Source organism: Scyliorhinus canicula, chromosome 16 (assembly GCF_902713615.1).
Source record: "Scyliorhinus canicula chromosome 16, sScyCan1.1, whole genome shotgun sequence".
In the NCBI taxonomy this organism is placed as follows: Eukaryota; Metazoa; Chordata; class Chondrichthyes; order Carcharhiniformes; family Scyliorhinidae; genus Scyliorhinus; species Scyliorhinus canicula.
In genome coordinates, this window is record NC_052161.1 from 54468964 (window position 1) to 54493089 (window position 24126).

At 44.8% G+C, this 24126-nt stretch overlaps 1 protein-coding gene across 2 annotated transcripts in view; it reads left to right on the forward strand.

Moving 5' to 3' along the window:
• Positions 1 to 24126, forward strand: part of kif11 (kinesin family member 11) — an 85058-nt gene that overhangs the window by 7855 nt on the left and 53077 nt on the right. For both annotated transcript variants that reach the window (XM_038822005.1, XM_038822006.1), the window contains exons 2-9: positions 13727 to 13819; positions 15634 to 15766; positions 15847 to 15944; positions 16671 to 16749; positions 18219 to 18404; positions 18549 to 18673; positions 19691 to 19781; positions 22879 to 23024. In XM_038822005.1, the coding sequence (XP_038677933.1) occupies positions 13752 to 13819; positions 15634 to 15766; positions 15847 to 15944; positions 16671 to 16749; positions 18219 to 18404; positions 18549 to 18673; positions 19691 to 19781; positions 22879 to 23024 (926 nt within the window). In that variant the 5' untranslated portion in view covers positions 13727 to 13751. The remainder of the gene's footprint in view (positions 1 to 13726; positions 13820 to 15633; positions 15767 to 15846; positions 15945 to 16670; positions 16750 to 18218; positions 18405 to 18548; positions 18674 to 19690; positions 19782 to 22878; positions 23025 to 24126) is intronic.

Sequence of the window (24126 nt, forward strand, 5' to 3'; positions counted from 1 at the left end):
TCACTAATACTGCAAAACGATTTAACACTTAAAACCACCATAGATAAATGCTTACTACAGGAGCAGAAAAAGCAGCAGGTACTGGAGCTATTTGAAAGACGTTCATTGCAAAACACTCACCACGAGGCAGATATAAAGATGGTGACCTCTCCTCACAGGCCGTCTCTTCCGTTCTCCGGCCTGTCTGCGCATGCGCATCATCCCGAAAGACGCGATCCCGGAAGTGATCGGTACGCGCATGCACACTTCTCGCAATACCGGCCCCGGACTGAAAACCGCACTGCGCATGCGCGAACGCAACATACGCATGACGTCATGATGTGTCATTATTGTGGCTCCTCCCATTTAAAAGGGCAATGTCCTGCTCATGGAAAAAGGTGCAGAAAGTGTTCAAAAATGAATCACTTCGCCTCCCAATGTCAGTCCACAGCCAAATATCACTCAACAATGCAACGGCACGGAAACCTGAAGGTCCGCACAGTTGATGTAATGAACACTCCGGCACCCGAAGACAATTTTTCCGACCACGAAGAATTCAACTCCTGGGAGAATGCGTACAGCATTGGAAACATAAACGCCACAGCGGAACCACAGGAGCTGACGAAAAAACCTCGACACGTGCATGCCATCAACTCCGCAAGCGAATGGACTGCTACGGTGCGAGTCAATGACTTCCCCATCACGTTCAAGCTGGACACGGGAGCCTCAGCAAACTTGATGACGAGCAAAGACCTCGCAGCCGTCCCAGGGACGCACGAGATGTTACCTGCCGCATGCAAGCTCACTGACTACAACGGAAACCTGATCACCTCAAAGGGATCCTGCCACCTACAAGTTGCCAACAACACGGTCACAACAGGACTACGATTTGAAATTGTAGATGAAAAAAGATCCTCACTGCTAGGTGCTCAAGCCTGCAAGGATTTGCGGCTAATTCAAAGGATCTTCATGCACGCGGCTGAATCATCACGCATTGCCGATGACATACAGCTGCTACTCAGCGGGTACCCCGATGTCTTCTCGGGCATGGGTACGCTACCCTACACATACAAACTCCTGCTCAAAGAGAATGCCATACCGGTCGTTCATGCCCCACGGAGGGTGCCGGCTCCATTGCGGGACAAGCTAAAAGCTGAACTTCAACGTCTCCAAACTCAAGGCATCATCTCACGAGTCACACAGCCGACTGACTGGGTCAGCTCGCTGGTGTGCGTTAAGAAGTCGTCTGGTGAACTCCGGATCTGTTTAGATCCCAAAGATTTGAATAAGAACATTCGCAGGGAACACTACCCTATCCCCAAGCGAGAGGAGATAACGAGCGAAATGGCACAAGCACGCATCTTCACCAAGCTTGATGCCTCACAGGGTTTCTGGCAAATGCAGCTCGATGAGTCCAGCCGCCAGCTCTGCACCTTCAACACGCCGTTTGGCAGGTACTGTTATAATCGGATGCCCTTCGGCATTATATCTGCATCCGAAATATTTCACAGAATTATGGAGCAGATGATAGAAGGCATTGAAGGTGTCCGTGTCTATGTGGATGACATAATATGGTCAACGACAGAGGAAGACCATATTGCGAGGGTGAAGCAAGTCTTCCAGCGGATCCACCACTTTGGACTGAAGCTCAACCAAGCCAAGTGCACTTTTGCGCAGTCCTCTCTGACCTTCCTGGGCGACACAATATCAAGAGTACGGAGTGAAGCCGGACGCTGCGAAGATCGCCGCAATTCAGAGCATGCAGAGACCACAGGATAAGAAAGCAGTTCTAAGATTCCTGGGATTCATCAACTTCCTCGGTAAATTCATACCGAACCTAGCAGCACGGACGGCGGTGTTGAGGAACGTGACCAGGAAGGACACGGAGTTTGCCTGGACCCAAGATCACCGAGATGAATGGGATGATCTGAGACACCAGTTGATGGCAGCTCCAACGCTCGCATTTTTTGACCCGGCAAAACCTACCAAGATCTCCACTGATGCCAGTCAACATGGAATTGGTACTGCAACAGAATGACCAGTCGGACTGGGTCCCAGTGGCTTACGCTTCACGAGCGATGACCGCCACAGAGTGCAGGTATGCACAGATAGAAAAGGAGTGTCTAGGGCTAATCACAGGCGTGACAAAATTCCACCACTATGTGTACGGTCTCCCCACGTTTCTCGTGGAAACTGATCATAGGCCGCTGGTCAACATCATCGACAAAGACCTAAATGATATGACACCACGCCTACAACGCATGATGATGAAGTTGCGAAGGTACGACTTCACGCTGGTCTACACCCCTGGCAAGGACCTTGTGATAGCTGACACATTATCACGAGCCATGGATGCTGACAACCCGCCACTGGCTTCCATCAATGATGTGGAAGCTCATGCACGGTGGTGCAAGGAGACACTCCCGGCAACGGACGAGAGGCTGCAGCAAATTCGTCAGGCAACACAGGAGGACGTCACCCTCCTTCAAGTCATACACAACCTTCAGCATGGCTAGCCAAATGGGCGGTGCCCACAGTTCCAAAACGTCAGGACTGAACTATCCGTGGTCGATGGCATTGTACTGCGAAACGACAGAATCGTCATCCCAATGGCGCTCCGGGCGGACATCCTCCACAAGATTCACGAGGGGCACCTTGGTGCCGAAAAGTGCAAAAGGAGAGCACGACAATCTGTTTACTGGCCAGGGATTAATGAGGACATAACAAACATGGTGCTCACTTGTGACACGTGCCAAAGACATCAACCGGCACAATGCAAGGAGCCACTGCAGCAGCATGAGATGGCCACGTCACCATGGGACAAAGCGGGCATTGACTGGAGAAACTTTCTCCAGGCATGTCATCCCACGGACGGTCATGTCCGACAATGGTCCTTGTTTTGCCAGCTGGGAGTGGACGGACTTCGCCAAGAACTACAACTTCAAGCATATAACGTCGAGTCCACACTTTCCGCAATCAAATGGCAGGGTGGAGAAAGGTGTCCACGTAATCAAACAACTCATCAGCAAGGCTACGGACTCAAAATCCGACATACACTTGGCCCTCTTGTCATACCGATCGTCACCTTTTGAGCTCTGGACTATCACCAGCTCAAATGCTCTTCAACAGAGATGTGCGGACAACGTTACCGGCACTACAATTCACCAATCCCGATCACTCGCCTGTCCTAGATAAAATGCGTCACCAACGTCTAGTGCAAAAGCAACACTATGACCAGCAGGCAAAAGTACTGCAACCGTTGGCAATCAACGATACGGTGAGGTTGCGACACCCGGCTGGGGGCTGGTCCAAAATGGCATTGGTCCTCCGCCAAGTATCGCCACGATCCTACATAGTGCAGTCTGATGATGGAACAATGTTTCGACGAAATCGCCGAGACCCTCTAAAAGTTACACCTCGTCAATGGGTATTTCCAACACTCTATCTGCAGGACGCACTAGATCTACAGGACGCTGTCATACAGCATCCTGGAACTCCAGCAGCAGGTGTCCAAATGGACATAGAAGACCCTGGATCTCCATGCCCACTCAGGAGGTCTACCTGGATCAGACGTGCACCCAACCGTCTGAACCTGTGAGCATGGACTGACAATTGCATTGCCCTGCCTTGTCGTGTGTATATAAACCTAACTGTCTACATTTGTGTTTAGTTACAGCTCTGCAACTACAAAAAAAAAGTGAAAAGGGGGGATGTAGTGATCCTCGCCTGAGTGTGTACAGAAGGGGCTGATGGGAAATGGAAGTACCACCAGGGGGCAGCGCGGGGACATATAAGAGGGACGCCGAAGGCCCGCCCTCGCCCACTTGGACCGGAGGGTTAAGGAGGCAGGACGTGGAAGTTGAGCTCAGGGCTGCAAGTCTTTTGGGCCTAGTTGCAGAACATTGAAGAGCAGTATATTCTCAAGTGCAATTCTGTAACTTATTGTGGAGCACAATAAACCATCCTTTAACTTAAAGAATACTTCGAGCATTCTTTCAAGAAGCATAACAGCCACCACTATCAGGCTGGTGGAATGAATAATTGTTTTTTTTTAGGAAGTTGGGTGGATTGAAGTTACAGTAAGTGCCTTAGTAAAAGACAGAAAATGCTGTAAAAACACAGCAGGTCTGGCAGAATCTGTGGAAATAGAGTTAAAGGTTTTGAGTCTGGTGTATGACTCCTCAGTAATTTGTTTGATATCTGTATGGAGAGAAAGCAAATGGCATCTTTGTTATTGGCGGTGGAAACTGGACTGACTAGATGACTCACTGCTAATTCAATAAAGACATTTGTTGACTCAGAGCTCAATATGGTTAGGGACAACAATCCCATGGCATACGCAAGTGAAATAAACACAAAAAAGGTTGGAAATACTGAACTGGTCTGGCAGCATCTGTGGAAAGGGGTCAGTTAACATTTTAGATCATCGTCAGAATAAATGAAGGGAGGGGTGGCACATTAGTGGCAGTGGTTAGCACTGCTGCCTATGGAGCTGAGGACCCAAGTCTGATCGTGGTCATTGCTGTGTGGAGTTTGCACATTCTCCATTTCTCTGCGTGGCTTCACGCCCCCCCACAACCCAAAGATGTGCAGGTTAAGTGGATTGGCCACACTAAATGCCCCTTGATTGGGGGGAGAAATTTGGTGCAGCAAAATTTAAAAAAAATAAATTTAAGATACCCAATTTATTTTTTCCAATTGAGGGGAAATTTAGCGTGTTCAATCCACCTATCTTGCACATCTTTGTGTTGTGGGGGCGAAACCCACGCAAACACTGGGTGAATGTGCAAACTCCACACGGACAGTATCCCAGAGCTGGGATCGAATCTGGGACCTCGGCGCCTTGAGGCTGCAGTGCTAACCACTGGGCCACCCTGCTGCCCTCGCTAAAAAAAATTTTTTTTAAAAAGACCAAATGAAGGGGACCTCAATCATGGATTATGTTTTATTATGTGACATATTATGCACTGTAATTGCCAATGTAGTACAGAGCAACGGTTCCACTACTGTCCTCTGGTCTGCTTCTGTGTACATGAACAATGAGGGATTTATAATCCATAATCTTTAGTGTAACACGTAGTCTTTCATTAACACTGCACTGAGGTTACTATGAAAAACCTCTAGTCGCCACACTCCAGCACCTGTTTTAGTACACACAGGGAGAATTCTGCATGTCCAATGCACCTAACAAGCACGTCTTTAGGAACTTGTGGGAGGAAACCGGAGCACCTGGAGGAAACCCACGCAGGCACGGGGAGAACGTGCAGACACCAGACAGACAGTGATCGAACCCAGGTCACTGGTGCTGTGTAGCAACAGTGCTAACCACTGTGCTACAGTGCCACCACCTTCTGGTAATGCTAACCGCAAGCAAAGCCTCCTCACCCCCCAGAAATGTGAAAAAGGTTGCAGGACTTGATGTGTGAAAGCTCTGCATTGTTTCTCGAAGATTATAAAATTTGAATGAAGACAATAGTATTATCTTTTGGGTTTATATTTAAAAACTAAATAAATTTAGAGTACCCAATTCATGTGTGGGCAGCACAGTAGCATGTGGGCAGCACGGTGGTTAGCATAAATGCTTCACAGCTCCAGGGTCCCAGGTTCGATTCCCGGCTGGGTCACTGTCTGTGTGGAGTCTGCACGTCCTCTCTGTGTGTGCGTGGGTTTCCTCCGGGTGCTCCGGTTTCCTCCCACAGTCCAAAGATGTGCGGGTTAGGTGGATTGGCCATGCTAAAATTGCCCGTAGTGTCCTAAAAAGTAAGGTTATGGGGGGGGTTGTTGGGTTACGGGTATAGGGTAGATACGTGGGTTTGAGTAGGGTGATCATTGCTCGGCACAACATCGAGGGCCGAAGGGCCTGTTCTGTGCTGTACTGTTCTATATCTATATCTATTTTTTGAATTAAGGGGCTATTTATCGTGGCTAATCCACCTACTCTGCACATCTTTGGGTTGTGGGGGCAAACACCATGCAAACACGAGGAGAATGTGCAAACTCCATACCTGCAGTTACCCAGAACCGGGATTGAACCTGGGACCTTGTGCCTTGAGACAGCAGTGCTAACCACTGTGCTGCCCTTAGGATTTATATTTTGCAGCACTAATGGAGGAAGCAGTTTGAATATAACAACTGCCTGCATTAAAGAACAATCCTAATTACTGTTTCCTAGCCTTTACCCATAATTTTATATTTTTCAACTTTCCTTTTTTTTAAAAGCAGGCATTCATGCTTAAACAGTTTTTTTTTATATGAGTACCCAATTCATTTTTTTCAATTAAGGGGCAATTTAGTGTGGCCAATCCACCTACTCTACACATCTTAGGGTTGTGGGAGTGAAATCGCGCAGACACTGGTAGAATGTGCAAACTCCACAAGGACAGTGACCCAGGGCTGGGATCCGAACCCGGGCTCTGTGCTGTAGTCCCAGTGCTAACCACTGCACCCTGTGCCACTCCCCCAGGCATTCATGTTTAAATTCCTATATGATGAGTGATCCCTCAGTTGAAGTTTGAAAAGATACCACCTGTTTCTTGACATAAGAGCCAGAGTTTGTTGTTTTTCTGAGAGGATTTGAAACTGATGTGCACTCATCATCAGGCTCTAGTTCAGAAAAGATTGTGTTTATATACTGTAACACTAGGGGGAGCACTTCCTGCAAGTGCCCAGGTGCAGTGACAGTCCCTTTAATGTCACTGACAGCAACTTCCTACTCAACTACCTACCATTAAAATGAACGCAGTGAAAATAACCCAACACTGTTCCCTACCCAGCCACCCCTCACCACGACTTGCTTCTGGAACAAATGGTGGAAGGGGGAAGCAATGCCGATGGGTAGGAAGGAGCAAGAAAGTGAGAGCTGAGGTTATGATCTTGATTTGATTTATTGTCACGTGTACCGAAGTACAGTAGGAAAGTATTTTTCTGCAGCCAAGGGAACGTGCACATGGATTGTGCAATGATGACTTAAACAGTTGGAAAAAATATGCATTTTTCAGAGATGTAATAATTGTTTGATATTTATATTCTAAATTTATATTAAAAATTCATAAATATATTTCGACTTTCCATCTGCAAATCTTGTCAACGGTTTCCATTAATAAATTATTCTGCCTGCACACAAAGTAAGTTACCTGTTAACATGTCACATTGTAATTACAACCTTTATCTGTGATTGCATTCTAACACCCAAGTTTAACAACTCCCAAGTTCCTGAGCTTCTATTTCAAAGAATCTTATGTACTGAAGCCAGTTCAACATTGCAAATTGCAATTGTTTTGCCATTTAACTAAATGATATAGAATATGCAAAAAGGATTTGGAAGGCTCCTTTGCTGCCAGAGAATTATAACTTGCCTGGAAAGACTAAACAGACCAGGGCTCTTCTCTGGAAGAAGGGGAATGACCAATGCGTGTTCTTTAAGATTATGGAAGTGTTTGAAGGGGGCAAATGTTTTCATTTTTTGAGTCCACAACCAAAGGATACAAATATAAGACCATCATTAATCTGTTCAGGAGAAATTTATTTACCCAAGCTACATGGAATGGTTGCAGCACAGAAGGAGGCCATTCACTCTGTCTTACCATGCCAACTATCCAATAGCAACTTAGCTAGTCCTAGTGTCCTGCAATTTCTTTGTAGCCCTGCAAATCTTCTCTAAAGATAATTATCCATTAGCCTTTTGAACACCATCATTGAATATATCTTCATCTCACACTCTGGTAGTGCATTCCAGATCCTAACACTTGCTGTTGAAAATACCTCTATCAAATCTCCTCTTCTGCGAAGAACCCCAGTTAGCTTCTCCAATCATATTAAACATAAACAGCGCCATAATCCTTTTGGGCCAATTAACCTATTGTACTGTAGACTCTTGCCTATCCTGTTAGTTTTTTTTTTGTAGAATTTGGGTCCGAATGTGCCTTTGAAATGGGGGGGGCGAATTTAATCTGCATTCTCCTTTTCATCAGTTGAATTACGGTTGGTCTTGACTCTGCAGGACCTTGGAAGGCTGATGTATAAATTAATCATCAGTGACCATGCAGATGTTAGTGGCAGCCAAATCCTAGATGTTATTCTTGGTGTGTTCTGGAAATTTGTCAGGTATCTGTGGAAATAAATAGTTCTTGCTGTCTATATTCTCTTATTTGTGCAATGCCCATAGCCATTCTTTTTATAGTTTATACTATCAATCCAAAAAAGAATCTCTTCCCGTTTTTGAACCTCTGTCATGTCGCTTAAGTTCACCCTTACCCAATGAGTATTTTATCTGAATTTAGTAAAGAACTGTACCCAGCCTTGTATAAAGTATGTACGTATTCTAAACTGTATCTTTGCTCTATTAGCTGTAGGGATTCTATGAACTTGCTGCCTTGTGGCAATTCATGGGCCTCTGATGTTTCCTGAATGATGACTTAATCTCTGCTGCAATAAATTCATAATCTGAATTTAGATGATATGCATGGCCCTGGTGTTGTACCAGCTGAAGGGCATGGCTTCATCCAGCTACAGCGAAAGACATCTTTCACACATGGGCACATTTCCCTGTTGCATCAAAGCCTATAGTCCTAATTACTGCAAGCTGCTATCAACAAACTTTAAGTCTTTTCTCAGATCAATGGGTAACAGTTCTAACAGGGTTCCCTTTGGGTTTCTAATAATGACTGAAACCTACGCAGATCTATTATCTTTTTTTTAAAAAGTAATTTTTATTCAAATTTTTCAACAACAAATTTTCTCCCAACAGTTAAAGTAAACAAAGTGTAAAACGAAACAGAAATCCCCCCCCCCAATACAAAGTAATAAATTAATAACTAATAACAATACAAGAAAGAAAAAAAATATAGCAAACACACCATTGCAAAAATAAACGCCCTTAACAAATCCCGACCCCCCCCCCCCCCCCCCCCCCCGTGTTGCTGCTGAGACTGACCACCCTCTACCTCTCCGCCAGGAAATCGAGAAAAGGCTGCCACTGCCAAAAGAACCCTTGTACCAACCCCTTCCGGGCAAACTTAATCTTTTCCAGCCTGATGAACCCGGCCATGTCATTGATCCAGGCCTCCGGGCTCGGGGGCTTTGCGTCCCTCCACTGTAAGAGAATCCTACGCCGGGCTACTAGAGACGCAGAGGCCAGTGTACCGGCCTCTCTCGCCTCCTGCACTCCCGGCTCCGATGCTACCACAAAGATCGCGAGCCCCCAGCCCGGCTCCACCCTGGAACCGACCACCTTGGACAAAGTCCCCGCTGCCCCATTCCAAAACCCCTCCAACGCCGGACATGCCCAAAACATGTGGGTGTGGTTCGCCGGGCCTCCCAAACACCTCCCGCATCTGTCTCTCTCTCTCTCTCTTCCCCCCCCCCCCCCCCCCCCCCCCCCCCCCCAAAAGAACCGGCTCATCCTGGCCCAGGTCATGTGCGCCCTATGCAGCACCTTCAGCTGAATTAAGCTGAGCCGTGTGTAAGAAGAGGACGAGTTCACCCTCCCCAGGGCATCCGCCCACGTCCCATCATCAATCTCTTCCCCTAGCTCCTCCTCCCACTTCGCTTTCAGCTCCTCCACCGAGGCCTCCTGCTCTTCCTGCATCATCTGATAAATCGCCGAGATCCTCCCCTCACTGATCCATGTCCCCGAGAGCACCCTATCCTGCACCCCCCTAGGTGGCAGCAGCGGGAACTCCGCCATCTGCCGCTTAACAAACTCCCTAATCTGCATATACCTGAAAGCATTCCCGGAGCGGGGGGGGGGCGGGCGGCACTTCCCCTCCAACTCCTCAAGTCGCAAACTTCCCATCGAGCAAAAGGTCCCCCATCCGCCTGATGCCTGCCCTTTGCCAACTCAAAAGCCCACCATCCATTCTCCCTGGTGCAAACCGGTGATTGCCCCATATCGGGGCCCACACTGAGGCCTTCACTTACCCCCTGTGCCGCCTCCACTGCCCCCAAATTTTGAGGGACGCCACCACTACCGGACTCGTGGAATATCTTGCCGGGGGGAGTGGAAGCAGGGCCGTCACCAATGCCCCCAAACTCGTACCCACACAGGACTCCACCTCCAGCCTCTTCCATGTGGCACCCTCCCCCTTCATCACCCACCTGCGAATCATTGCCACATTCGCAGCCCAGTAATACCCACACAGGTTGGGCAGTGCCAAACCACCTGCCTCCCTTCTTCGCTCCAGGAATACCCTCCTTACTCTCGGGGCCTTCCGCGCTCACACAAACCCCAGAATACTCTTATTCACCCTTTTGAAAAAAGCCTTCGGAATCAATATGGGGAGGCACTCGGGAGCACCGTCATTTTAACCGACTGGACCCTGCCCGCCAACGAAAGCGGCAGTGCGTCCCACTTCCTGAACTCTTCCTCCATCTGTTCCACCAGCCTCAAAGTTAAGCCTGTGCAGGGCTCCCCAGTTCCTAGCTATCTGGACCCTAAGATACCTAAAGCTCCTCTCTGCCCTCTTCAACGGGAGCTCCCCTATCTCCCTCTCCTGGTCCCCCAGGTGCAGCACAAACAGCTCACTTTTCCCCACATTGAGCTTGTAGCCCGAAAAAGTCCCCAAGTATCTTAAACACCTCTGGCATCCCCCCAGCCGGATCCGCGACGTACAACAGTAAATCGTCTGCGTACAATGACAACCAGTGCTCCTCTTTCCTCTCACAATCCCCCTCCAGTTCTTCGAATCCCTCAGCGCCATGGCCAAGGGCTCAATCGCCAACGCGAAGAGCAGGAGAGACATGGGGCACCCTTGCCTCGTCCCCTGAGAAAGCCGGAAGTCCTCCGACCTCCTCCCGTTCGTCAACACACTCGCTGTACAGCAACCTCACCCAGCTGATGAATCCCTCATCAAACCCAAACCTCCCCAGCACTTCCCACGGGTAACTCCACTCCACCCTGTCAAAAGCTTTCTCCGCATCCATCGATGCTACTATTTACGCCTCCCCAGCCACCGGCGCCATCATCATAACATTAAGAAGCTGCCGTACGTTGTAATTCAGCTGCCTCCCCTTCACAAACCCCGTTTGGTCCTCATGTGCAGATCTATTATCATTGGTGACCACCCTCTCATCACTAAAATACTCCCAAATTTCCAAATATGCTCCATTTTCATATTTCCTCTACTTCTTTACCAGTGTCCTTGTGATGTTCCCAACCCCGGCTAGTCCGACATCCCGAATATGGGCCTCCCAAGGCCCGGGTCCAGTTTCACATGCACCGCTTTAGAGATTACCCTAAAAATTTCCTTCCAGCTTTGGGCAGCACCAATACATATGAACCTGATTTGCTGCCCTTCTACCCCCTCAAAGAGCCGGTTCATCATCGTCCTATTTTCTCTTTTTTTCTCTCTCTCTCTCTCTCTCTCTCTCTCTCTCTCTCTCTCTCTTCTCTCTCTCCTCTCTTCCTCTCTCCCCCCCCCCCCCCCCCCCCCCGGCGCTATCCCTTTCCATACTCCCGTACTTCTTAATGGGATGGCCAAAGGCTCAATCGCGAGTGCAAAAACAGTAGGGGGGACATAAAACATCCCTGCCTAGTCCCACAGTGTAGATTTATCACTTGGCCACCTACTGTTCCTGTAGCCACTTGCTGAGCCTGTTTCAACGTTGATCATGGTTGATCCCTTCTTGAACTTCACTTCCCGGTCTTGATTCCCATGCTTTGAAATCTTTACCTCGCAAAAAAAAAAAAGTATTTACTCTGCCCTGAAATCTCCAATTGTCCCAAAATCTAGTCTCCTGGGCCTGATAATTCCAAACTTCTGTGAGCATTTGTGTGGCGAAAGTGGTCACCCATTTTATTCCTAAATGACCTAATTTTAAGGATATGTCGTCTCTCTTGATTTTGGATGAAATAATTTATCTACACTATTGAATCCTTTAAACATATTAAACAACTGTGTCAGGGCAAGACAAAAGAGATTTTTTTTTTAAAGGTTTTTATTCTCCTTTTTCCCCATTATCTCCCAAATTTGCACCCACCAACAATAAGCAGTAATGAATATAATGTCAATCCCCATATCAACAACAACAATCCCATCCTCCCACCTACTCCCAAACAATTGCCTGTGTGTTAACATAAACAAATAACAGGAAGGAATCTGGAATCAGCCATAGCATGGGGTGGCATGTTGCACAGTGGTTCGCACTGGGACCGCGGCGCTGAGGACCTGGATTCGAATCCTGGCCCTGGGTCACTGTCAATGTGGAGTTTGCACATTCTCCCCATGTCTGCATGGTTTTCACCCCCACAGCGCAAAGATGTACAAGGTAGGTGGATTGGCCACGTTAAATTGCCCCTTAATTGGGGGACAAAAATTGGATATTTTAAATTTATTTCAAAAAAGGAATTGCCCATATTCACCATTAAAACATATAGTCCCCCCCCCCCCCCCCCCCCCCCCCAAATGTTCGATGTAATCCAATTCTCAAAAGTGCATAATAATAAACGCCCATGAATTGTAGAACTCCTCCATCCTTCCCCTCAGTTCAAGCTTAACCGTCTCAAGAGTCAAGAATTCTACAGGTCCCCCCACCATGCCAGGGCACAGGGTGGAGAGGCTGCTCTCCATCCCAACAAGATCCGCCTTCGAGCAATCAACGAGGCAAAGGCTACAGCATCTGCCTCCACACCTGTTCCCAACCCCGGCTGGTCCGACATCCCGAATATGGGCCTCCCAAGGCCCGCGTCCAGTTTCACATGCACCACTTTAGAGATTACCCTAAAAAATTTCTTCCAGCTTCGGGCAGCACCAATACATATGAACCTGATTTGCTGCCCTTCTACCCCCTCAAAGAGCAGGTTCATCCTCGTCCTATTTTCTCTTTTTCTCTCGCTCTGGCTCTCGCGCTCTCTCTCTCTCTCTCTCTCTCTCTCTCTCTCTCTCTTTCCCCCCCCCCGCCGGCACTATCCCTTTCCATACCCCCGTACTTCTTAATGGGATGGCCAAAGGCTTAATCGCGAGTGCAAACAGTAGGGGGGACATAAAACATCCCTGCCTAGTCCCACAGTGGAGAGAAAAGTATCTCTAGCTGTGCGGACACTCTCCCTTGCCTCCTTTTATATAGTAACTTTACCCAGTCCACAAATCTTAGTCCAATCCCAAACCACTCCATAACTGCTATTAAGTACCCTCGGTCAAACGCTTTCTCGCCGTCCAATGCCACAATCATCTCTGTTTCCTTTCCCTCCACCGGTGCCATAACCACCTTCAATACCCGTCTAACGTTCAAAAAGAGCTGCCTCCCTCTCACAAACCCTGCCTGATCTTCAGGAGGCACTCCTCCAGCCTACCTGCCAGTACCTTCGCCAATACTTTTGCGGCCACATTTAGAAGTGATATGGGCCTATACGACCCACACTCTGTCGAATCCTTATCTTTTTGAAGCGACAGGGAAATTGATGTCTGCCCCAAAGTTTGTGGTAACGCCCCCTTCCCTATCTCCGCCTCAAACATCCCCACCATCAGGGGTGCCAGCTTATCCTTGAAGTTTTTATAATATTCCACCGGAAATCCATCCGGCCCTGCCACCTTCCCCGACTGCATCCTCCCAATCGCAGACAAAGCGAATTTTATAAGAAAACCCTTTTTTAATTTGTCTAGACATGTGAAAATAATACGGTGTAATTTGCTTTGGTAACTGGTGCACAAAGAAAACTTGCCTATACTTGGGATAGTCCAGATTTGTAGCCTAAGCAAGCCATGTGACCATGTGATATGAGAACTTGCTAATACGAATTTCTCTCACGCAGATCCTCTTGTAAACTTGAGCTAAAAATGTCATTCCAAAACTCTACTAAAAAAGAAGAAAAGGGCAAGAATATACAAGTGGTTATACGATGCAGGTAATGGAAATAATCATCTTGTGTTACCAACTTTTTGCTTAGTAAGAATCTAGTTTCCAAAGGAAAGAAGTTGTGAAATGTGTATTTGGTCCCTGTTATCATAGGCCTTAGAACTTGGGAATAAGTTTTTTTTTTAAATGGTAGCCATGAATAATATAACAATTTAATTTACATTTAATTTTCCACTTGTAGCTCCGAAGAAAGGTTTTGCTACTTAGTTAGTTGGTAAAACAAATTTGTGGCATGGCCATAGAAAACAGTATGTCCCATATTTAACTCCTGATCTGTGCTGAATTAGTTTGTGTGCTGTGTGTATGTATATGTTGGTGAATAGTCTACATTATTCTGCCTGGGCTCAACAATGAAAAAAAATGGATGTTTGGTTTGAACACAACATGAGTCTATACTTGGTTGCAAGGCTATATTTTGATTGTCAGGCTGTTGACACATTTAAAATAAATGTTATCAGAAAATCTAGGCCAATGTCCTTTGGAGAGAGGAATCAAAAAATTCCATGAGGCGGAAATTTGTTTATAATGGCTGTGGGTGAACTATTTTCTGTTTTCTGCCTGTAACATCCAAAAGATTTGCGTTTTTTGCTCGTGTTGTCATGTAGATTGCAGCTCATATGCCCAGTGAGAAATTTTTGTCAATCCTGGGTTGTATCGTGGTAATGCCACAGAGCTGCCTAAGAAGTTTAAAATACACAGTTCCATTCATTTGTATAAATTTCTGGTACCGATTTTGGTAATGTGATTTAATATGTAGCCACAAGTAATACAACAAATCTTCAAGCTTGGCTCTTTACAAATTTCTCAGCCTTCAACATTTAAACCAGCAATAAGAAAATATAATATAGTCAGCTAGGATACAATAATCTGCATTCCGAGGGTCATGTTTTCAGAACTTTTAGACCACAGTTTAGACATTTGGGCTTTAATATATCCAGTTTGTAACTGTCTTTTAATTGGGCAATATCAATATTTTTGTACTTTGGTTTAGAATAAAATATGTAAAATTCATCATTTCACTTAAGTGCCGCCATTTAATATTGAACATAACTTTACCTACAAACAGGAGTTTGGAGTTTTTGATTTAATTCTAATTTACTTTTTATTTCTTTCTCAAGTTCCCAAATCACCATCTTGTGTTATCTGTGAAGCTTTCTTTATTCTTGTCTCTATTGCAGTGATCTCTATTGCAGTGATCTCTCTTGCTTGTCTCAATCTGGCCTCCACTTTGCAAGCCTTTAATTCATCATGTTAAACTCAAGTGGAAAAGAGTGATTGAGAAAAATGGGATTCCAAATGTAATCAGGCATGTTGGGCCTCACGGTAGCATGGTGGTTAGCATCAATGCTTCACAGCTCCAGGGTCCCAGGTTCGATTCCCGGCTGGGTCACTGTCTGTGTGGAGTCTGCACGTCCTCCCCGTGTGTGCGTGGGTTTCCTCCGGGTGCTCCGGTTTCCTCCCACAGTCCAAAGATGTGCAGGTTAGGTGGATTGGCCATGCTAAATTGCCCGTAGTGTAAGGTTAATGGGGGGATTGTTGGGATACGGGTTACGTGGGTTTAAGTAGGGTGATCATTGCTCGGCACAACATCGAGGGCTGAAGGGCCTGTTCTGTGCTGTACTGTTCTATTCTATTCTATTCTATTCTATTCTATGTGTCCCAGGAAACCAAACCAATGTATTTTTCATATTGATTGTAAGTTTTTAAGCAAGACTAATTTTTAAGATGTATGTTTTTCTCTCCTTCAAAGAAACTTTACCACTGCATTTTTAAAATATCAGAACAAGGTGTTGTTTTCGGCAGGCCTTTCAGTTTAGCAGAACGCAAAGCAAGCTCCTACAATGTGGTTGACTGTGACCCTGTAAAGAAAGAAGTCTCTATACGTACTTCTGGACCAGGAAATGAAAAGGCACCCAAAAAGTATACCTTTGACATGGTAAGAAACTTAGTTTGTCTCATACAGAAATCATCAGGTAAATATGTAGAAGTGAATACTTAACACATTTTTAATTGCAGGTATTTGGACCTTCTGCAAAGCAAATTGATGTGTACAAGAGTGTGGTATACCCCATTCTGGATGAAGTAATCATGGGGTACAACTGTACCATTTTTGCGTAAGTTGGATAATTTTTCAACATCTGTAGAAATTGTAAAATGGAATTTTTCTGCTTCAGATTTTGCCATTGGCTATTTTTAATTTTCCCATTAAATCAAATTCATTTCAGTTGATCTCCATAACAACAGGACATGTAATGTGTTTAATATCTTTCTTTGCAGCAGTACCATTGCTCAGCTACCTGTCTTCCAAATTCATATTCAAAGCATAAGTCTAGCATACCTCTGTTTTCTTGCACTTGTGAGGTGTTGCGCCTCGAATCCACCAAGCTGTAGAACAATGACTGGTAGCAATGAAAATTCACCAGAAAGTTGACAAATGGAAGCCTTTTTATTTTCCTTTCCTTCGCGCTAGAAAACTGTATCTGTTCAAATGCTTCAGTTTTCATCTGCCATTTCTTTCCATTGCTTGGTTGAGTATGCAGTTGGAAAGACTTGTATGTTCATCTGTCTTTACCTGGAGTATTAATATACACTTTTTCAAGCATGCCTTATTGTTCAGGGGCAGGAGTCCTTGCCAATCTTTCTCCACCCTAGCATCACAAGCTGGGTACTCGGTACAATACTTCTACCACTGCTCCAACTGAAGTCAGCTAACCTGGCTGAAAGCTAGGACTTCCGTGGACTGTGATCTGGGGATCAGTCACTGCAAAGTCTGTGAATGTTTGTTTCTAAGCCACTGTTATGAAACTGCCTAAATTGATCTCTTTTTAAATTTGGCTCAGATATGGACAAACAGGTACTGGGAAAACCTTTACTATGGAAGGTGAAAGAACGCAAAAGGAACAGTACACCTGGGAAGAAGTGAGTGGCACAATGTTTGGTTGTTACAGTTTCTCCAATGATGCATAGATTTTTTTCTTTTGGTTAGCTTATTCCTCCATTCTTTTTAATTGTGCAAACCTTGGCATTTAAAATTCCAGCAGATCAGTTAATGGTTTCTCCATGTGATTTTTTTGTAAATTAACATCCATGCATTTGACTTTATCTTCCTGAAGCAGTGGTGGGTGACATATTGAGGTCATTTATGCTGTCAACATAATCAATGTTATAACTGACTTAATTTGAATAAAAATCAGTTAAACATTTTTTTTATTCAGCAGTCGCGCAAGTGTAGGAAATGTGGCACCTAATTTCAAAAGATTGAAGATCAAAATTATCAAGCAGGCATAAAAGATGGAAGCAATTAATATTCTGCAAAAATATTAAAGATTTAAAATGTGTAAACTGCCTTTTGCCATGGGATAAAAGGTATTGGTATGCCATTGGTATTTCTGGGCTATTCTCCTGGGTTTGTTCACTTAACAGTTTAGCTCAGTTGGCTGGACAGCTGGTTCATGATGCAGGGCAAGGGCGCTGATTCAATTTCCGTGCCAGCTGAGGTTATTAATGAAGGCCCACCGTCTCAATCTTGCCCCTTGCCTGATGTGCGATCTTCGGGTTAAGTCACCAGTCAGCGCTCCCTCTCGAAGAGGGAAGGCGTCTATGGTCATCTGGGAATATGGTGACCGTACTTTGATTTCTTGGAGGGCTGATAATGATCATGAAGTACTTGTTTTGTTACTGAGCTTCACAAATGCTGTTTAGATTTTAGCATACACTAGTTGATTTCATGGCAGAGAAGAGGTGCTAATTTATTTAAGGGTAAAATTTAAGTTGCTAGTGCTTTGCTGTTAGCAATAAAGTAAATTTTAAACTTTCAACCTGTGACCTTCATTCACTTGTGTGCACTGCTGTCTTTGTCCAACTATGTGATCCATTTGCAGGTTTCTCGTTTTTGCAATACCAAAAACCAGTTGATTCAGTGAGCCACAGATAAAATATTTGATTGAAGCATTGTGGAAAATCGAAAAAGCAAGAGCTACTGATGGGTTTCCTCCGGGGCTCCAGTTTCCTCCCACAAGTCCCGAAAGACGTGCTTGTTGGGTTAATTAGACATTCTGAATTTTCCCTCTGTGTACCCGAACAGGCGGTGCAATGTGGTGACTGGGGCTTTCACAGTAACTTCATTGCAGTGTTAATGTGAGCCTACTTGTGACAATAATAAATATTATTATTATTATGAATGAGCAGTGCAGTATTATTACCCTTTTAGGTCACAAACTACTGCCTCCTTGTTTTCTAAGATCACTCTTAAATTACTTCATTTGCTTTGGAGCATTCTGGGATGCCATGAGTTGCTGAAAATTTCTATGTAAATAGATTGTTTTTCTTTGTGTATCTTTTATCCCTCTTCCATTAATGAATTTCCCTGATATTTCTGTTCTCTGTAGGATCCTCTGGCTGGAGTTATTCCACGTACACTGCATCAGATTTTTGAGAGGCTGGCATCACAAGGTGCTGAGTTCTCAGTGAAAGTCTCTTTGTTAGAAATTTATAATGAAGAACTCTTTGACCTTTTGAGCCCCACTTCAGATGTTAGTGAGAGGCTGCAGATGTTTGATGATCCTCGCAATAAGGTAGCAATTTCAGTCATTGGACTGCAATCGTTGGCAAAATTTCTGTAATCTGATGCTCTGCAATCAGATTGCTTTTCTTCCCAGAATGTTGGACGTGGTGACATGCTGTTTTGTTTTGTTTTTAATTTCTTTGTGGCATGGTAGAGGGGAGTTATAATTAAAGGACTTGAAGAAATTTCTGTCCATAACAAAGATGAAGTTTATCAGATTCTGGAGAGAGGAGCAGCAAAGAGGACAACTGCTGCAACTCTAATGAATGCTTACTCGAGGTATGGCTTGTTGAGTCGTGTCTGAAGTTCATAAAGGTTCATAAATGACATGTCCAACGGGCCAAATTAATTGCTCCAGGGTGAGGCTTTGCAATAGATATGACATTGCAGATTCTTTAGCACAATACAACCTGATATATTTTAGCATTTTATTAGCTCCATATTTTGCTTTTAATTAATGTTGCTGAAGGTGTCATAATATACACCAGTATATCATGGTGCAGACACACACTGATTGACACACAGCAAGACCAATCAACACACACAACAACGCAGCCAATCACCAGTTAGAACAGAGCACACTCACTATAAAGACAGAGGGCACTAGTTTTTCCGCTGATTCGGGATGCAGCCTCTAAGAAGGACAGAGCTCACAGCTTGTAGCACAGATCTTTACCATGTGCTGAGGGTATAGACTGGTTAGGATAGGCATAGGTCTTCAGTTTAATTAACATAGTGTCGACCCACAGTGAAGTATGTTCAACAGTTTCTAGCTTAGTAAAATAGTGTTCTACTATTTCAAGTGTTGGTAGCCTGTATGTGTTACTGCTGAGGTAAACGCAGTCTCCACAGTTCCAGAGTACCCAACACATAAGAAGGTATTTGGAGCAAACTTCCAGCCCCAACCCTGAAAGCTGAATTTTCAATGCTATGAGCACCTTAATGTTGGCTTTCAAGCCACACTGGTTTTCTTTTTTCATAAAGTTAGAATAGGCAATTTAGAGTGGCCAATCCACTTGCCCTGCACATCTTTGGGTTATGGGAGTGAGACCCACAAAGACACAGGGAGAATGTGCAAACTCCACACGAACAGTGACCCAGGGCCACGATCGAACCCGGGTCCTCAGTGCCGTGAGGCAGCAGTGCTAACCACTGTGCCACCGTGCACTGGTTTTCTACTGTTGCAACAGCCAGCTTGAATGAGAAAAGATTATCTATTCCAGCGAGTGCTGAAAAGAAAGAAAATGTTTTGGAATTTAGAGCTTGCTCAAAAGCGACGTTCATCTTTTTTTCCAGTCGTTCCCATTCAGTCTTTTCCATTACAATCCATATGAAGGAGACTACACTTGATGGCGAGGAGCTTGTAAAAATCGGCAAACTGAATTTGGTGAGTATTATTTTAAGCAAACTTACCTTAAATAAGGCTTGTACGTCTATTATTTTATTCATGCCAAAAGCTTGTGTTGTAGGTGCAAACCTTAATCTGAATATGCTGGTTTAATATAAGCGTTAATGTGATAAGCTGATTTGTGAAAGCTACAACCAGCAAACCTTGATGAAACCATTTCCCATGTCAGATGTTAATCATTTTCAGTGTTGAATTCTATTTCTAGAATAGGTAACCTATATTGATCTTGCGGATTTTTGTTACATTTTTAACCTCCAAAGAATGTTTAATCCTTTTGTTACTTTCTTGTTTCCTTTACATTGGCTACTTTTTAAGTGTGCTTCATTTCAATGTTCGTGCTGATCATTTGAAAAAGAAAAACAATTTAAGAGGGCAGCAAGGTGGCGCAGTAGTTAGCATTGCTGCCTCACGGTGCCGAGGTCCCAGGTTCGATCCCGGCCCTGGGTCACTGTCCGTGTGGAGTTTGCACATTCTCCCCTTGTTTGCGTGGGTTTCCCCCCAAAATCCAATGATGTGCAGGGTAGGTGGATTGGCCTTGTTAAATTGCCCCTTAATTGGAAAAAATAATAAAATAAAATTTTTTTAAAAACTTTTAGAGTACCCAATTCATTTTTTCCAATTAAGGGGCAATTAACCACTGCCACCGTGCTGCCCCATTTGTGCTGATCATGATCTGTGTAACTACATGGAAACATTCTGCCAGCTCAGAATTCTCCCTCGATGTACCAGAGCAGGTGCCATATTGTGGCGACGAGGGGAATTTCACAGTAACTTCATTGCAGTGTTTTTTAAATAGAAATTTGAGTATTGTTGCTTTTTCTGCGGCTCTGCTGTAACTATGGCAATCAGTGAGTTTGCCCTCCTTTTTTTTTTGATATCTATATTCTAATGCTCAGAGACGCCAGGTATCAAATGATACCACCACAAGGTTCAACCGACTATCGATCAATGAGCCAAACACCAGTTAGTTCAAGGTCAAGGGTACTTTATTTACACACACAATTAATCATGCAACATAAACACTACTAGTTAACTACACCTATCGACAAAGAAAACCTGTACTTAACTTCAGGCACCTGGCTTAGGTCAGAGGAACCGTGGCCATTGTTCGTTTCTGGATCTATCGAGTCTGGAGAAGTAATTGCTGCTCAGCTAGGCTCATCCGTCTGGTAGCGAGCGTTGAACTTGGACTTGCTTCTGGTGGTGCTGCACTTGGAAACAGACGTAGCCGGGGCGCCAGGTCCAAGAGAGGACAAACGCATGGCGGTGTCTCTTTTATGCTTGGGGGTTTTCGCGCTCTTTTGGGTGGTCCTTCAGTTTGGATCCCATAATTGGGTGATCCCCGATCACTGTTCGATTTCTAACCAGTAAATGACGGGTGTCTGGATGGCTGGGCATGTCCCAAGTGGTCACTGACCCTGTTGTTTACGCTTCCCTAGAACAGGGAGTGGCGCTGAAATGTCTGGGAATGTACCGGTCGCTCAAGTACCCGTCCTTTGTCTTGGTGGAGATGGGCCATCAAATGCTAATCGGCCCATCAAAATGCTAATTGGTTGGAATTTCGATACCATCTGGACTCCTCACTTGCAAATATACATTTCAGGCTCTGAGCCTGCCTGAATCTTGCTTTATCCATTTTACCCGCTATGCTTTGCAAGTTTGTGTGCTTGGTTGTAAGTGGCCATCCCAGATGGCTACAGTATCCAATTCATTTTTTCCAATTTTATGGGGCATTAAGGGCAATCCACCTACCCTGCACATCTCTGGGTGGTGGGGGCAAAACCCACGCAAACAAGGGAAGAATGTGCAAACTCCACACGGACAGTGACGCAGGGCCGGGATCAAACCTGGGACCTCGGCGCCGTGAGGCTGTAGTGCTACCCACTGTGCCATCGTGCTGCCTTCATTGTAGTGTTAATGTAAGCCTACTTGTGACAATAATAGGTGATAATGGCAACATCCGATCCAAAACTAGAAACTTAAAGACTGCACAATTTAGTGAGCTGAAGCGTGACAGAGAATAAATTGTACAATCTACATCCTTTTGGCCCAATTTTCACTTGTATTTGACGTCACCTTCTTAGATTTTATATTTAATTTAATTTAATTTATTTATTGATTCTGCATTAATCTGCCACTTTTTCCAAATTCGATTGCAAAAGCTGATAGAACTACTAGCTTGTTGCTACTAGAATAGTAAACTACATTTAACTTTTTAAACCTGCTTCCATGGTGGTTCACCAGGTGTATCGAATGTGCATGTGATTGTAAGATCTAGGTTCCATCACTGGCCTTTGCCAAGTCTGTTGATCACTGGCATTCAGTGGGACACCGCAATCTGGCTCCAAACACTGAGGTAGGCAGTACATAATGAGCAGAATCCCAGTTTTTTTTTTAAGTAAGTCTGATGGCCTCTGCAATAGGGCTGAACCCCTGCAATGGCTTCCTGGGTCAAACAACTTATGATGCGCATTGTTGGAACTTGGATGACAAATGGCAGCTTGGATGAAATTCTGTAGGCAACCAAAAGAACCATAGGAATGGGATAAAGAAAGAGAGAAAATTGCTTATTGTCACGAGTAGGCTTCAATGAAGTTACTGTGAAAAGCCCCTAGTCGCCACATTCCGGCGCCTGTTCGGGGAAGCTGGTACGGGAATTGAACCGTGCTGCTGGCATGCCTTGGTCTGCTTTAAAAGCCAGTGATTTAGCCCAGTGTGCTAAACCAGCTCCTTAAATAAGTGGGGACAATGTTTTTTTAAAGTTCTTTATAAGACACTGGCTCTTTTTGAAGCTGCATTTCAAATTTAGTTCAAATCTCCATTTTGAAAATTGTAGCGACCAGGCAAAATCATAAAGCGCAAGGTAATGTTGTGTATGCAGTTCAATTCTATAATCTTAAAACACACCGTGTGTTTGTGGAAAGAAGTTTTCATCTCAGCAATTGGAAGCATGCTGTAATATTCCATGAATTGAGTTCAGCCCAGCTTTAAAGTAGAAATTATGTCCAAGACTGTTCTGCAGTCAGTGAGAATGGGTAAAGCCGTAACTGTGTCCAATTCCTTCTTGACCGCAAAGGTGGATCTTGCTGGAAGTGAGAATATTGGCCGATCTGGAGCTGTTGACAAAAGAGCTCGAGAAGCTGGCAACATCAATCAATCACTGCTTACTCTGGGCAGAGTTATCACATCGCTGGTGGAGCGAGCCCCTCATGTGCCATACAGGTAAAAAAAAACCAAATAATTATTCAAAACTTTAAACCATTTACTCAATGCTCGATAGAATTTATTATCTAGGAGCCTGCTCCATCAAATTTGTACAACGTGCACAAAATTGGGGATATTTTTGAGCTGAACTCTTGCTGATTGGCCTTTGGTTATACGGAATGTGGCTGGTGAAGCTTGAATCCTGAATTCAAGATACTGCAGTAATGTACATTTGCTCCCGATACTTGGTAATAATTATTTTCTATATTGGGACGGTAGTGGGAACCAAATTTCTGTTTTTGTGACTGATGCCCACCTCTAACCTAAATGATCAGTGTTTTATGACTAACTTTAATCATTAAACCCAGCTTCTTAAACCTTTTGTGAAAGTTTTCAAATGAATGTTACTCTAATATCTCAATCCAATACGGGGAGAATGTGCAAACTCCACATGGATCGATCCCAGGTCGTTGGCATTTTGAGGCAGCAGTGCTAACCACTGACTACGTTAACAGAAACTAGATTCCAGCAAATCACTGCATGTCGGAAATACAGGCCTTAAAAACAATCTTGAATTGTATTTTTTTTTGGATTAGATTTGTTTATTGTCACGTGTACCAAGGTACAGTGAAAAGTATTTTTCTGCGAGAAGCTCAACGGATCATCAAGTACATGAAAATTGACTTCCGGTGGCGGCCATGGAGGAGTAGGTCGCACGTTTGATGCTCACGCCTGTGACGGACTTTGGGCCTTTTTCCCCCGTTTTTGTTCCGGATTTTATTGGGTAAATCGGTGAAGAGTGAGACAGTGAGGAGAAATCCCCCTCCAGTGCATGGAGAATTGGACAAGACGTGGCCATGTGAGAAGGCCAGGTTCTACAAGGAAGACGTGAGCAGAGCTGGCAACGTGGGAAAGCATGGCGGTGCAGCATGGCCACGGGGAGAAGGCACAGTGGTCGACGGAACAGCTGGTGAAGTTTTTTTTAAAAGATTGCTTTGCCAAGCTTAAACGGACACGCTCGACCCAATCAAGGCTTTGATTGATCAGGTGGTGCAGAATCAAGGAACCCACGGATGTGTGATCCAGGAGGTGGAGAAAAAGGTGTCAGAGCACGAGGAAT